At 37.6% G+C, this 16,699-nt stretch overlaps 1 protein-coding gene across 8 annotated transcripts in view; it reads left to right on the forward strand.

The window, feature by feature from the left end:
• The window catches only part of MYO9A (myosin IXA), a 193,473-nt gene that overhangs the window by 69,964 nt on the left and 106,810 nt on the right, over positions 1-16,699 (forward strand). For 7 of the 8 annotated variants that reach the window (XM_064456908.1, XM_064456909.1, XM_064456914.1 and 4 more), the window contains exons 3-6: positions 5,172-5,266; positions 9,255-9,317; positions 10,588-10,687; positions 13,314-13,370. In XM_064456908.1, the coding sequence (XP_064312978.1) occupies positions 5,172-5,266; positions 9,255-9,317; positions 10,588-10,687; positions 13,314-13,370 (315 nt within the window). The remainder of the gene's footprint in view (positions 1-5,171; positions 5,267-9,254; positions 9,318-10,587; positions 10,688-13,313; positions 13,371-16,699) is intronic. The other variant, XM_064456912.1, reaches the window with a different exon arrangement.

Below are 16,699 nucleotides of genomic sequence, written 5' to 3' on the forward strand. Positions count from 1 at the left end.
GTTTGAGAAAAACATTATCTGTTTGTAATAGAAAAAAATATGTTTGTCATAGACCTTGTGTTTAAGATGCTTTGTCACCTTTGAGGTTTGAAAAGGAAAATTGGGTTTTAACTCTGCAGTGTGCTCCAGTGGCCCGTTGAAGAAAAGAATAATGAAAGAAATATTTTACAGGGTTTAAAAGTCAATGTTTGTCAGTTCAGGGTTGCTGGTTGTTCTCAGTGAGACCTCTGCTCAAGCACTGCAGCACAAACTCTTGAAATACTTTGTGGTTTGTGTTTTTCACCATAAAAGTGTTGATGGTTTCATTAGGCAGCATGGAACATCTAGCCACAACCAGGAGAATTAGAGTGTGAGGTGTCAGCACTTGGAACTTGTATTTAATTGCTATAAACTAGATATTCAGTATTATTGCTTTGCCACACAGAAAAAAGCCTTGAAGGATTCATATAAAAGCTATTTTAGTTTGCAAGAATGCAAGTTGTAACTCGTATTTTTTGGCTTTGGTCCTTATTTAGGTGCTTATTTAGGTGTTGTGGTCTCTGCTGCATAGAGGTGGCTTTTAGGGCTCCTTATGGTAACTGAAAGTTGGGGGAAATAGCTCAAAGTGGTATAGTTTTAGCAGTGCAATTCAGGTTGATAGATTTTACCAGGCAGTGAGATGCAGATTTAAAAGCAGTATTTCCCAGGGCAGAAGCAATAATGAGAAAGGATTTAGAAAGGCTCTAACTTAAGTAGTCTAGATGCATTTTATCTTCTGGCCATAACTCAGTATATTTCTGTTAAAAAGCAATGTAATAGGACAAGAGCAGCGCTGGGAGCTTAGTTGCAGGTTGAATTAAAACAAGCAAAAATGGTCTTTGTCATCTAACTGTTTGTTTCAAGATGCAGAAAGGAATTTGTAACTACAGAGAATAATTTAAAAAGCCAGTGAGTGTCCTGGTCACATAAAAAAGACATTAAAATTGCAAAATTTCAAGATGCTATTTCTTTTCCTCTGTCTTTTTTTCCAGTTGGAATACAGATATTTATGAATTATTAATTTTTTCAAGCATAATATCTAGAATATTAGGGAAAATAGCCTTCAAATCTGGAAATAAATTATAGGCAATGTTTAAAATGATGACTCCTTATGGAAGCATATGCTGGGCTTCTCTAACAGAAGCTACAGGTAAAGCATGTGAATGCACATCTGACACGTGCACTGAATCCTTGCTGTTACATCATTTGTGTCATGGCCACCTACATCTGGCCCTGGCCTTGTGTTTATGATGTTTAATGGTAAATAGAGTTTTCCTATGCTGTTGTCTTCAGTGCAGTTCCTGCACATTAGGGCTTGGGCTCTTTGGACATCGTATGGACTCTGCACCCCTCCTGTCCTTCACCAGCACCTATATATGCAAAGATTTTTAATTCACAATATTCTCTTTAGTTGCATAAGTTCAGGATTTTCCTGGCTGCTGTATTGCTGGCTGATGCTTTGAGCTTCCACCTTGCTTTTACAGTTACGATTCATTCATACTTTATGAATAAATTTGATTCATTAATTCAAAAATTCACAGTAAACCAGGGAATGAGTCTTCCAGCAGCCTCTTGTCTGATATTAATCTGTCTCTTGTCCCTAGCATAAATGAACATGACTAAATCTTGCTCCCAGTCCCTTCAGTGCGCCACGATGGAGTGTAACAACCCCACAATGGCATAGCCTGGACTGAGATTTAACCAGTTGTCTTGCTTTTCTTCTGATATATTTATGGTACGGCTTTTAAAAAAACAGATTTACATTTCAAGTAGATGGGAAACCGTTCAAAAACTCTTGTCTATTAATACATTTTCTTTCTGTATAGGAAAGAGAAAATGATGTATTTATTTTTCCTGCTAAGGGTGAGTGCTGGAGGCTTGTTTGAGAAGGGCAGGGCTGAGCACCTTAAATATGCTAGCAAAGGCACATATTTCCACTAGTGCTTTTACTGCAGGAACTGTTACTCTCCAGGGGAATGCAGCTGTTATTTTATATAGGAGTGACATTCAGTTAGGATTATCTATGTCACAGCATCTTATTGTCATTGCCATGTGAGAACGAGGCAGTGAGGTGTTTTCTTTGATGCAGGTGTTTGGAAAGTAACCTTATTTCAGGAAAGACATTAAAATAATCCTTATTCTGGCCGTAATCTGTAATTAATGCAGATTGCATTAATATGCAGTCCGAAACAAAGAGACAGTGAACCTCTGGGATCAGGCAAGGAGGAACGTGAAGTATTTAGCCACAAAACTGTTTGGTTTTTTTTTCTTCCTGCTGTCCACGATAAGCATCTCTTTGTGCGGGAGGGTTGTAGGAGGCAGGAGGAATGGAGCTGCTCGTTCCTCTGCCTTCTCTCAACTGTTGAATCACCAGCACCGGGTCCAGAGGGATGCTCAGCTCCTACAGAGGAATGTATTGAATTTTGTTTCCTTCGAAATGTTGAGCCCTGGCCAGTAAAAGCTTTGGTCTCCCCAAGAATTTTAGGAATGCTTTTTAGAGAGTTTTGTCTGTTGAGCTGCTCAGCAGCTTCAAATCAATGACTTAGTAAAGGGAAATAATACGAACAGATGATAACTTGTTTTTGGGAGGTATTTATAACTCATTTTGTGTTTTCTGAGGCTGAGGTATTATATTATGCCCTGGCTGCAGAAGGACATGGTGTCCTGTTCAAGTACATATACAGATTAGGCATGCATAAATTGAATTAATAACACTTTTTTTTATAGCCCAATAGTTCTGTTAAAGAAATACAGTGAGTAAACTAAACAAAAATGTATTAAGCTGTCTCAAGTTAAACATCAGGTGTTTCTTTATCTACTTTTTGGCCTTCACCAGTGTGCCTTTGCCGTAGAGTCAGCCTTAAGTTTTAACAAGATGTGATCCAAAGAGCTTTCTCATTTACATCAGCAATAAAGAAAAAATGTATGAAAGAGGGATATTATGGGTTATGATTTCTGTAGGCATTTGGGTTATAATATATAATGTGGCCTGGCATATTAATTGAGAAAAAAAGCTCATTAAAAAGGAGGACTCTCACAGCTCCCCACTCCTGTACTTGAAATGTTTTTTCCTGACTCTAAATGTTCCTTGTTACAGAATAAAAAAAAGATTTATTCCTGGGTAAGGCTTTTCCCAAAGAAACCCTAATAAGTAGACCTTATTTCCCTCCATGAGCTATTACTTAAAGTATACGCACAGGGAAATCCTTTTAATACTGTTGGGGTTTTTTTGCTTAAATTCTTTATTATATTAAAAGGTGATTAAAATAGGGTTGCTGTCTGTTTAGTCTGAGTTCATTTGTTCTCAAGTGAACAGCATTAATTAGGTGTATAGAAAATTTATCTTATGTGATGTCTTAGATTGCAGTCGATCCTATTGCAGGGAAATGCTTGTAACGTAATTAATATTATTTAAAACAAATCTATAAATACATGGTGATGCGCTACCTTGACTTCAATATCAATGTATTCTGCTTATAAGCTTCTCGCTGTGTCTCTGCTTGCTGAAATACCTGGAGGTGGATGGGTAAATTCTTTGGAATGATAGCATCCCATCTTTTAATGCCAAAGTGCCTGTTTTCTGGGGAGAGGATAGGATGCATGTATTTTCATTGCCAGGAGAGTTTTGGGGGCTTCAGTGGTTACCTGGAGGCGTGGACACCTTCGACGCCCTCCTTGAGTGTGGGGTAGAGGAGGGTTGCTGGGTGCAGGGAGGATTTTTGGCGGGGAATAAGCAGAAAACAAGTGTCAGCAGCCTGAAAAGATGAAACCTCTGTAGGGGAGTGTTCCTTAGCTATGTGGGTGAAATAATCTCTCAAGTATAATCAGCTTGCTTGGCAGGTTTTGGCTATCCCAGACCTTGTTTTAGTCAACTACAGCAAATTCATATGCAACAGCTTGAGTTTAAACAAATCCCTGTATTCAAATGGGGGAAAAATCATGTTGTTATTCTGTTAACAAACCTCCTTTAGTTCTTAAATCATTAAATCTAACCAGATTGCTAAGTAAACCTGGCTGGGAAGATAAAAGTAGATGTGAGAGTGCACATCATGCAGGCAGAAGGCGTCGAATGCCTTTTCACCAAGGTTTCATTTAATTTGGCCTTTTTTTGTGTGCTTTGAGTTGCAAAGTTAAATCTGAAAAGAGGTCATTTGAAAAGCTTCAGATTATAGATATAAAGTCTTTTCTAATAAATAGCTGACTAGGGAATAAATCTGTTGGGAGCTTGGAGCTGAGCTCTGATATTAATCCTCAGCACAAAACATATTTGTAATTCAATGTCCATACACAAACAACTTTCAGAAATTATCTTGCATATAATTACCTTAAATAAGTTTGGCTTAGAAGAAAAGGTGAATTATTATCAAAATTGGTTTAATAAATGAAACATTAATTGGACCTGGCAGCTTGACAAATTCTGTCACCATGGGCCAAGTTATTATTAAAATTATTTAGGTACAATTGAAAACACCACTTCTCAGTGAAGCCAAGCTGCAGTTCTTACAGGTTTCCTATAGTTCTTCCGTTCAGAAATTTCTTTTAAATGGCAAGAAATGACTCTGTATTAGGTGTCTCGGTAAGGTGGGGTTTTAGTAAAAGCTTTGCATTATAAAGACTTAAAGGCATTTTGATTTTGGAAAAACAACAGCAGCAGATCAAAACAACAGTGACTGAAATGCTGAAAATACTCTGGGTTATGCCAGTGCTATATATGACATTGTCTAACATCCGAGAAGCCTTCAAAGAACACTTTTTTGCCCCCTAATTCCATATATAATTAAAAAGCAGCTTCCTCTAGCTCATTAAAATTTAGAGTCTTGTTGGAGCAGTGTACTTTTATATTTATTTCAATGAATAAAGCACAGCCTTAATATAGACTATAATAACTTCAAATATTAAATATCTCTTGTACAGCTAACACTTTGTTTTTAAACAGGGTTTATCTGCCCTTCATGAATACCAAATTGCAAATGAATGTGGTCCCCAGAAGCTCATCGTGTTACTTTGTAGACCATTTAACTTTCACGATATGCTTTTTATTAATTATACAATGATAACAAAATCCCCAAAGTGAAGTCATTAGTGATGTGCATATAAATAAGGTAAGGCGGTGGCTTTTTGAACGTAATGATGGCATCTCTCTGTTTTCACAGGCTTTTGGAAATGCAAAAACAGCGCATAACAACAACTCGAGTCGCTTTGGCAAATTTATTCAAGTGAATTATCAGGAGACGGGCACTGTGCGAGGGTAAGTGGGAATCAGGCTGAAGATGCTGTACGTACCCTTACCTGCCCAAGGAGCCTAAACAGGGTGTTGTAGGGGGTACACGAAAAAGAAGGTTAACTTTTTTTGCCTGTATGTTTCCCAAAATGGAGTGGGTGGGAAAAAAACTTTAGCATATTTAAATCCATTGGTATGAAAATGGTGGCATATCTGAGCTACACCCTGAAAGTGCGAATATCCCTGAGCTGGCTTCACACCAGTTGAGCTCTCCTTAATCATGACGTCAACTTTATAATTAAGCTGCAATGGAACTTTTCCTCTTAAGATAGGAGTTAAGGCAGGAAAGGGGAACATTTTAGCTAGGATGGATTAGGGGGCTGGAGCATACAACAGGAAGTAGGGGCTGAGTGAGCTAACTTTGCTTACTCTCAGGAAGGAAAGCCAAGGGGGAATTTAATCTCCAGCTGCCTGATGGGTGCTACAGAGGTGATCGCTGTTGAATTCCCCCTACGCTTCTGTCTCTACCCTGAAGTCTCTCTTTAACCCAGCCCTTTACCAGTTAGGGCCTCTTATTTCCTCCGAGGCTGCTGGAAGGAGATGCTTGTCTTAATCATGGTCTCCACAGTTGATTTCAGCGTCTCTTCTGCTACCCAGAGCTCATGGGATATAAGGCTGTGGCTCAAACCTTCCTTCTCCCTGGGAGGGCTGCAGCAGAAGTGCTGCATTGTTGAAAGCCTATAGATGAAACCTTCTGGGTGAAACATTAAGCCTGGCTTTCTCTTTGGCTTTAGGGAGTTTACATGGCATCAGGTCATCACAAAGTGACTCAAGCTAGCTCTAAATGAGCAGGGCTTCATTAACTCCCCTTTTTGTCCAGGTTAATTAACTCATTTGGAAAAACGAAGAGTAGAAGTGGCATTCCAGGGGTTGTATAATTTCTGCAGGTAGCTAAGAGATCTCTTGCTGGGACTTTGTTGTTATTTTAGAGAACTGCTTTTAAATTTTTTTTTCTTTCTTATTTTCCAGCAGAACAGTATCACACAAATAGCTTCCATTAATTTTTCAAATGAGCTTGGGTACTCTCTGTACCTTCCTGCTGTTTTTTCATCCAATGTCAAATCTGATGTTATTTTTCTTTTTTTTTTTCTTTAATTCTGGTGAACAGTTCTCTTAAAAGGATAAGCCTAAATTATTTTATTTTTTTCATACTTACTGAAATACAGGGTAACAAGAATCCAGTAAATGCCTTAACGATGTATTATCTTGGCATGCTATGTCAGCTCTGCGGAAGCGGTCTCTATTTATACTTGGCAGATAGGTGCAAGTAACATTGTATTTGTATACTCTAGTTCATAAAATAAGAGGAATTTTCTCTCTCCTTTAAAAGAAAAGCACTTTCTTAGTCTTTGGTTGCCTGGTGTGATGACACTGTGCTTTGCTATAAGCTTGCAGTGCTGACCCAATGAAAATAGAAAGACATTTAAAACAACCTGTGAGCTGTTCCTAGCATCCAAGACCACAGTTTTTCTTCCATAGTCTTAGAAAGAAGATCACAAGTACTTTTTTTTAAACTTAGCATACATTTTTAAGCACAACCCAAGTCAATTATCATCCTGTATTCTGTATATTATTTGCTTTGTTAATATAACTGTAATTTGCCGCTCGAATCAGAATTTTCCTCTTCTTGGAGGCTGAAACTTGCAGTTGGATATTTGCTTACAAGCCCTGTGAATATAATGACCCAAAACTTGAAGCTAATTTAAACTTGAGATGTAATAGCTGAGAGATTTAGTAGCAGCTGACCCCGCCCCATGAAATAAAGTCTTTGAAGATGTCTTTAAAATTGGTGGAGCCTGAGCAATGGCTACAGTTAAGTGCATTCCCATAAGGCTTTATGAATTTATTATGTCCTGTTCGATGATAAGCGAGTTCTGGAGGAAGGTCTGTGCAACCTCTTCAGTCCTCGTAAGATGATCAAAAGACTCAACATCTGACACGCTCCATAAAATTGCAGAAAAGCCAGAGAGAAGACATTTTAATTAAAAACAACAGTGCACTGGTATAATGGTAAATCTGTGCAATGGCATGAGACTGTATCTCAAATACCATTGAGTTGGTGCTTTCAAACGTGCAGTGCTTGGGTGTTTTGCATGTTGGCATTTGTATATGAAATTCAGTCTCAGATTTCAGATGATGTTACCTAGGATGCTAAGTACAGGGTCTGTAGAATGCTTAAACATTTTGCACAAAATAGTACCCACCCTTAGAACTCCTTTTCTTTACTTTTAAAGGTAGGTTTGACATAATTGCCAACAGTAATTAAAAAGAAATCAGAGACATCTACTTTTTTATAATTAAATTGATTTTCCTTTGCACTATCCTATTACAAGAGGGGATTTATGTTCCTCTTGGGACATGTACTCATTATGACATTTGCACTAAGCAAGGAGTATTTTACCAAACAGCATTTTAGTTGCATTTACAGGAAAATAAATAAAAATAATAAAAAAAAAAAATTTAAAAAGGGGTTTTTTTAATTGACCTGATTTAAATAGTGGTTTGGACTGGATGACCTCTAGAAGACCTTTCCAACCAGAATTATTGCATGAGAGTGACTTCTTTTGGGGGACTGTCTATAATAAGAGTAGAAATCAGGGGGCAAGGGATGAAATGTCAAGGGCAGTGGATGTGATTGAGGTGGTCATACAGCAGCGTGCTGAGGTGCTACCCAGGAGTGTGAGTGGGATCTGGGACACTGATGCCTTTTTCACTCATCTGTTCTCCAAGCCTGCAGTGAATTTATGGCATGGCTTGGAAAGGAAAAATGGTTTCAGATTAGAAAAGGGATACAAAAAACCCCTGACAGTGAAGAATATTCATAGACCATTCTCAGCCTCCTTGCAGGGAGTAAACCTTTTTGGTGTGCATCCTACAGCAGAATAATACTGCTTTGCTGTCTGTCTGTCTTCGTTCCTCCTACCCAGTGAGATCATCCCATTGTGGGTTCTCCATACACCACTGCCAGTAGTCTCTCCTAAGAGTTGCCATAAGAGTAGTCACAAAACCTCTGCAGCACATCCAAGTGCTTTATTTTAATTTTTAGTGAAAGGAGGGAAGAATTACTAATATGCAAGTAATAAATAGGTCTGTCTTCCCCATCACAAGACTATGGTGGAGAAGCAAGTGTAGAGGCACTTCCTTGTCCTACTGTGCGCACGGTTCATTTGGTTTCCGAATTCACGCATGGCTGCTAATGTCGGTCCCACGTCACTGGGGTGTCTCTAGCTGGGAAGCACAGCCTTGTCATCAAAACCACCAAATATAACTCCAGTTTCTAAATCCCTATCATTACTGTTTAGTATTGTTTGGAAGAAAAAACCTGTTGAAGCTTATTTTAGCTCTACAAGCTTGAAAAAAGTATTTAATGTGTAAATTAAACATGCTTATTATGGATGCTCTTAGGATAAAATGTAAACTCCAATAGGGAGCTTTTGCAATTGTTTATTTTTTGACTGTAGCCACAAGTTAATAACCCAAGTTTTTTGTTGAGAAGTGGCTTTTCTGGAAGAGGGGATGATGATTTGGGGACCGATGCTGCAGCTAAACCTGATCTTGCAAACTTTTGCACCCAGGTGTATTTCTCGTTGAAGTAGGGTTGTGCACAAATCTCAGTCTGGAAGCAATTTTATTTGGCTGGCTTTGGATTAAATAGGTATCCAAGATTCTTCATTGCTGTCAAAATTTCTCCCTGTGCTCCCTGCCCATAGGCTAACGCATCTGAGATCATGTTTTTCATATCCAAGTTAGTGTTGGCTTTGTATCAAACCAAAAAAACCTCAAAAGCCAAACATAACATTGGGCTTGTTCTGCCTAGGAAGAAATTTATATAACCGAGTGAAACAAGGCTAAAACTTTTTTTTGTGTGTACTAAGACTGAAAAGTCCCTGTAAAGCTGTATTCATTTAAGTTGAATATTGGGTCAAAGAATAACACTTTTATTTTTTCCATCCAGAGCTTATGTTGAAAAGTACCTCCTGGAGAAATCAAGACTAGTCTATCAGGAGCACAATGAACGGTAGGTGCCTATGTTTTCCTTACAGGGTTGGTTTTTACTTCTATATGTGCCGATAGTGTGGCACAGGTAGCTTAAAACCCTGTTTGAGCTGGCATGGAGGGATCCAGATTTTCACACTCCTAGCCCTCTGCTTCAAAGATAAATGACGCGTTTTATATTTTGCTGTCTAGGGAGGAGTGTACTACCCAGGGAGAATAGACTCAGTTATTTTATTGACAGATTTTGACTTATATTTTCCATTTTCTTTATGTTTCATGTCATATGGATGATTATGTACTGTTTGTTTTATTGTACAGCTTGTAAGCTATTTATTTAATTTGGTGAAGGGGGGAAAATGGTATTTTAGTTCTGTTTTACAGTTCTTAGCACACTGAAGCTGTCAGATGGGCCTCTAAAAAAAGCTAAAATTTTATAAACAAATTTAAGCAAAATTTTCTTTCCTAATTGCAACATCCTATTTGTTACATACTCCTCTCTCAGTAATTATTACTCTGATTTTAAATAAATATGCTGCTTCTAGTTGACTTTCAACTCCTGGCACTTCTGTGTTCCTCTTTTGAGACAGATGTTGTGTGAGAAGTTTCCTTGAATGGAATCATGGGTTGATCCCAAAGTGAAATAGCATACACAGCCTTGACAAGTGTACTCTTGGGTGTTGCAAGATGATTAAACTTAGTTCCTCTCAGAAAACATCCAACATAAAAGCAAAGTTTTAATTTTAGAAATACTGCTACATCTTAGTGTTAATCCGTGTTAGAGTTGTCTTGAAGCAAAACAGATTAGTGTCATTTAGGGTGGTTTTAGTATTAGTAATATTCAATTATTTTGAATATTTGAGTAGCCATAAAAATTGAAGATTTTTTCCGTTCTGTCTTACAGAACTGCAACTGCAAAACCATTACCTTTTTAATGGTAATAAAGTATTAAAAATAATAATTTCCGCATTGCAAGGAAATATGTTGGTTTTATTCTAATAAATATGTAAGCATTGCACATGTTTCTGGAGGAAAATGTGACGATGTCAGCTAGGAATTCTTTAAGTATATTCTAGGGCAGTGGATGCCCTTGGATGGAAAAGAGAGGTCTTGTTCTCAGTTACTTAATTTAATCTTTTACATCACTGCAAAATGGCTACAGGCCATTTCTAAACAGCATTCAGGTCTGAGTTTGGAAGCTATAACATCAGGTTCTGAGGTTTACATGAGCTTCTCTGCTTAATGTTGCTATTTATATTGAAGTCTAACGTATTTTTTTTATTATTTGTCACCAGGAACTATCATGTATTTTATTACCTCCTGGCAGGAGCAAGCGAGGAAGAGAGATCAGCATTTCATCTGAAGCAGCCTGAGGAATATCATTACCTCAACCAGGTGGGAATACTATACAGTCTTGACTTTTCTACTGCTGACATTTAATGCTAATAAAGAAACTGTGTGGAGTAGTAAAACTGAGTTGTGTTAATGCACTGTAGGCAGCCTTCCATCACTGGAAATAATTCTGCATTGGCAATCTGAACACCTGATAGTATATTTAAAAAAAAAATTGTTTTCCATTTTTGTCCCCTTCCTGGGATATGTTAAATTTATTGTTTTTTAATTGTTGAAGGGAGAAACAGTAATAATTTACCTGTTATCTGTGTGAATGTCATTTACTCGTTATCATCTGTCTGCTGAGTAGAAGAGAAAAACATGTGATACCAGTAGGTCTTGAGGATATAATGTCTTGCATGAGGTAGTCCTAACTCTGTAGCTTCATGACTGGCTGTTAGCATGATCCTTTGATTTCAACAATATAATAAGTTTAATAGAAATAAAAGCACAGCAATCATTGAAAATGTCTTAATTAAAATGAGTGAGGTACTACCTACCAGTGACCAAGTAAACTCATACTTTGGAAAATCTTACTTCAGGTATTTAAGATAGAGTTGCCACTGATGCTTGTGAATAGGGACTTATAGTGCTTTTTGCTCAAAAGGAAAAAGGAAAATAGGGTTAGGAATATGTGTAAGAGTAGTTAAGTTATACATTAATTTTAACTAATTGCAATTTTCTTGGAGCTGAAACATGATTAGCAAAGAGCGATTTAGCACACAAGCTGGGGAGAAACTTGTATGCGCAGTGCAACCCAAATAGCCTTCAGCATTTCTATAAATATGGAATACATCTCAATTACCTGGGACTTTTTCAAGATCTTTTTAAAGTGGGCTATCAAAGCCAAAAGCTATTGTAATATTAACGGCTCCCTCCCACTCTTAGCAGGATCAGTAAATTCACACAAATGAGTAATGTATTAAGAGCTGAAGGCTTTTTCTTCGCTGTCTTTGTGCCTCAGGCGTTGTTGGAGAACATGGTGTGATCTTCACGACCATCCATGCTGCCATTTTGCAGCAAGGAAGTGCCAAGATCATTTGGGTTGAATATTTTGTCAGATTCGCAGGTTTTGTTGGGCAATCTGGTAGTTTTATGTTAGTTGAAAACACTGCTTTTAATTACAGTCTTTTTTTTCTAATAGCAGTTTAAGGGCGTTAATACTTAAAGTAAAATTATTAATCCAATGGCATGTAGTGTGTAGAACTAGTAGAAAGGTGATAATTTAGGTTGAAACATTTATTTTAATCTAATTCAGGATTCTGTGGGCAAGTAGGCTGGAGAAGGATGCTGAGGTACGTCCGGTGGATCAAGGAAGCAGACTCTGGGCTTGTCTGAACACAGTGTATGGACAATAGCGACAGTATTAATTTTTAGGAGTTTTATTATAATAATTTTAAATAATTAGGCTTAGTGTTAGAGAGACCATTTAACACTGACAACTATGGGAAAATAGCTCCTTTAGTTGTGTTCAGGGCATCATTTCATATTAAGGCTTTCTGACAATGCAGTAGCCACTTTCCCATGCCCCATAGGCAAAGGGGAAAAAGGAAAATAGGGAGAAAACAAGACAAAGAGGAAGTGGAGGAATAGGGCAAGGAAACTTTGGGAACATAAAAAGGTAAAGTACTAAAATGGCCCCTGAGCATTTACAGTAGCTTCTTAAATGTGTCCTAGAGAAACCCCTGCTTTTTTAAAAGAAAGGAGAGCAAGCTAGGAAATGAACCTAAGTTTCTAACTAAAATTAAATATTAAAATTGAAGAGCTATAAAATATTGAGCCAGGCCCCTTAAGTGGGGCTTGGCTCAGTCCTTAAGTCAAGTGTTATTTTCTTCCTCAGCTCATGTTGTGTTATGCAAAACAAAGGTGCATTTTATATTGCAGATGAGCAATAATCTATTTATTATTTCACCAAAATGTGCTGTTATTTTGTTGATCTGTAAGTGCAGGGAGCAGGCTGAAAAAAAAATTCATTTTTCTAAAACCACAGTTACTTAAACTGTCATTGCATACCCTGTAACTCGCTGAATATTTTCTGTGCTGGTCATTCATATTCATCCATTTTGAAATTAGTGATTTGTAGGATTAGGTCCTTATTTTAAGTTCATGAAGAGCTCTGGTGCCATGTGTGTCTCTGTCTAGGGACTGGCCACTGAAATGTTTTTTGACTTCTCTAAACTCCATTCCTGTCTGAATGGAAAAAGATAAAGCGTTCTTATGTGCTTTCTAATCAGTTGGAGATTCACACTTTTCCAACCCTTACATGTGTCGAGAGCACAAGTTGAGAGTAGAAACAAAAACCTGCTCTTTGGCGTAATTTTTACATCAATAGCTCTTCAGCTGTGGGTAAACCAAAGTTTTTTCCAACTGTGGAGAAAAATAAAAGATCCTAAAATCCATTAGGTTTATTGCATGAGACTTGGAAACATTGTAAGGAGGAATCAGAGCACCATAAATGCAAAAGCATTATAAATCTTACCTTAAAAAAAAGGGAAATAAGGAATGACTATGCAGAATAACAACATTTATTTTACTTGGAAAGTCGATGTTGCTGCCCTGGTTAAAGAGCAGGTAGTGGGAGCTATGGTTGGTCTGAACACTACTTTAACCCAGTCTGCCTTGCTTTCAGATGACAAAGAAACCCCTCAGACAGAGCTGGGATGATTATTGCTATGACTCTGAGCCGGTCAGTACAAGTACCTGCGTCTTCTGTGTTGCTGGTGCAGGGCTGCTGTTCACTTGAATTTGTTAGGTGCACTGAGATTTGAGCAGAAAACAAAGTCAAATTAAGTTTAACCTATTACCCTCTCCCTTCCTTTGCCCTGCAGTGGTGTTGCTTGTGTATTAGCCCATGACAATATAGATGTTTCTTACCTTGCCCTTTTTTGGTTCCTTCCATCTGGAAAGCTGCTTCAACAGTTGGATACAGTCATCTAGTTTTAGCAAACCAAGGTGGTTTTTTTTGTTGTTGTTCATCCTTGATATAATACACGATGATTTGTGGAAATTGTGACATGGCAGCAATGTGAAAATTGGAATTCCTTTCTGACAAAACAGCAAATCAGTCTCTGGAAGTCCTAGGAGATGCATCAGTTCACGGCGGTTTTAACAGTATAATCTGCTCTCTAGCTTCTGGGGAGGGGCGGGAAGACAAAACATCCCCCAAAATATCTGCGAGGAAATAAAATCCTGATATTATTCAGAACACAAAAACAATTTATTCTTCTAAAATAGTTCTGCTGACATGATCATCCTTTCCAAATGGATCAACCCAAAAAAGGGATCAGTGAAGCTTCTCCCCCTTCCCTGGCTCCTGCTGTGCAACCGAGTCAGAGGCAGTGGCTTCAGTTGGCGACATGCTTTGGGTGTCTGTTTGTCCCATGATGGTCTCTGTTGGTTTTGTCTTGCACGGGGAGGCATGTTTCAGATCAGCTGCATGTCGTTCCTGCTAATTTTGCTGTGTGTTTAATGGTTGTTGAACTCTGGCTGATGCTTCTGGAAGAGTAAGAGGTAATCTGTGAAAGAGCTGGGTTTCACTCAGGCTAAATAAGTGTCTTAACAGAAAGACTTCACTGTAAAATCCTTACGAGAGGAGGAGGGAAGGGGAGTCTAACCCTCAAAGGTTTAGAAATGTTGAATATTTTATTGACATCCTTAATGCGTTAGCATCCTTAGAGGATGCAGGAAGTGAAGAGCAGATGCTTTAATATATATACCTTAATACGCTTTACTAAGTTGCAAAGACCTTAATTGCTTAAGGAGCGGGTTAGGACAATTTACTGGAGGAATTAAAATTAAAATAAACCCCAGAATTGATACCTTCTCCTGGAGGGGCCAATAATGGGGTTACCATCTTATATTTCCTTATTTTGCACAGAAAAACTGCATGCCATTACAATTTGGCTGTTTATCTGATATTTTCTTTTGCTTGGGCTCATTTTCTGTGGTATTCATGGTAAATCACATCTTTACTTCAGTTGATGATTCACTCCTGAGTGTACCCTGGACCTCTCCCTGTAACCACGGACTCGACCTGCTGCAGATGTCCAGTTTATACCCTATTTATTTTATCATCTTTAAACTTACATGGAAATCCATAGATTGCTTCAATGTGCCAATAGTAAGCAGGGGACTCACTCTTGCTGGGAAACTAATTGCCCTGGCAGAATATTAATGATTAATTTGGTTTGTGGGCATGGACTATGTAATGCCTGCCTGCCCTAATATAAAGGAAATTCCTTTTTTTTTTTTTTTACCTTTTTTTGTAATTATCATCCATTAGGAAACAGTACAGAGCTGAAATACTACAGAGAGCATCTGCTTTTGAGTAGGTAATTTGCAAAAGGGTTTTCTACTTGGATTAATAAATTTGGCAATTGTTATGTAAGTTTTTAGTTAAATTGCCTTTGGTGTAGATTGTGCTACTTCTGAGTTGTCTATGGTGTTTTGCTGTTGACTCATGACTTAATTTTGGATGAATGATGCCACAAAATGAAACTGTCTCCTGGAATATGAAGTGCCACTAAAAGCGACACTTAGTATCTTTTTAAAAAGTTTTTAAAAAGACTTCTTTGCAGAATTTGTGGGTATGTTATTGTCCTGCAGACTCCAGGTCCCGCCTTAGTGGGTGTGAAAATTTCTCCAGGTTCCCCTTCGCATGTGTGTAGTGGCCAAACAAGATGGTTGGCTCAGGTTTGAGTTTAGGAGGGACAACTTCTTATCCTGATATTTTATAGTGTAAATAATTCCATTGCTGATTACTGATGATCTTACTGATATATAGTGTAGATGTCGTTGTTGCGTTCCTTTGGATAAGGTGGACAGAGAGCTTATACATCTGTTAAAATGGGTAATTATCAATATTTTGTTCAGCATCTCTAAATTCATTTTGTCCATGTAATATTAAGTTGTTGTCCCTGAGGACCATCAATAAAAAACTTTAGATTTTCTTTTCCATTTTAAGTTCTCTCCCTTTTGGTCATGGGGATAGGAGAATTGGGTGTGAGGAGCCTCCCGTGTTGAAATAAATATCTTAAATAAGATTTTGTCCCCATAATCAGTAGCTATCACTGTAATAATGCTATGGTGCAGGATGAAGGACATACCACTGATACAGTTGTCAGGCTTTAAATGGGGGTAGGTTCTTTGGGATATGAAGTTGATAATTCAAAGTAACTTTATTCTATATATTCTATATTTATGATTTATTCTATGTATTAGAAGGGAGTATGAGCGCCTCTTCAAGTAAGAGTCATCATTCTGTGACTACTTGGTACCTGTTCAATGACATTCATTGTAGTATTCTCATAACTCTGTTTAGGGCAGACTGTCAGAATCAATTTGTGCACGCTTGCTCATGTGGTAAATATGATTTATAGACAAATGACCAAAAGAAACTATGTGGATACAGCTGCTTAATTGTCACTGTAAATGCAGCTGCAGTTTTTAAATTATATACCTGGATTAACTTGTAGGAAGTCTCTGTTTAAATATTAGTAAAATATTGATATTTAAGATAACACTATATTGTGTGATGCACAATAAACTAATTTCGATTTGGAGGCTGGGAATTCTTATAGGCAGCAATGGGGAAGAAGTATTAAATATGGGCTATGAAGTGAGAAAGAATAATCAATATAATCTATGGGGGTGCCCAAGGTGAGTCAAAGCAAAAGGAACTGGGCATGAATAGGTTATATACTCATTTAAGGAGCATTAATTTAACTGTGTAGTTTAGCTATTGGTGCAGGACAATATTATTCGGGTCTAGAATGTCATCAGATTTCCCTGAAAGTATCAAAGACTGCCATCAGGTTGGGGATTATGTGAAAAACTAAACTGTTCAGACATATTAGCCTCCAACAACTATAAAATGTAGTGGATTTCAAATTTTCTCAATGCTCGCATTTTTTATAAAACTTCTTGGTAGTTAGAATAAATTTAGTGAAAAATGTATTTAAAGCTTTCCTTTTCCTATGCAGGATTTAATTCACTGTTATTTTACATTAAGTTATG

Source organism: Phalacrocorax carbo, chromosome 7, assembly GCF_963921805.1.
Source record: "Phalacrocorax carbo chromosome 7, bPhaCar2.1, whole genome shotgun sequence".
NCBI lineage: Eukaryota > Metazoa > Chordata > Aves > Suliformes > Phalacrocoracidae > Phalacrocorax > Phalacrocorax carbo.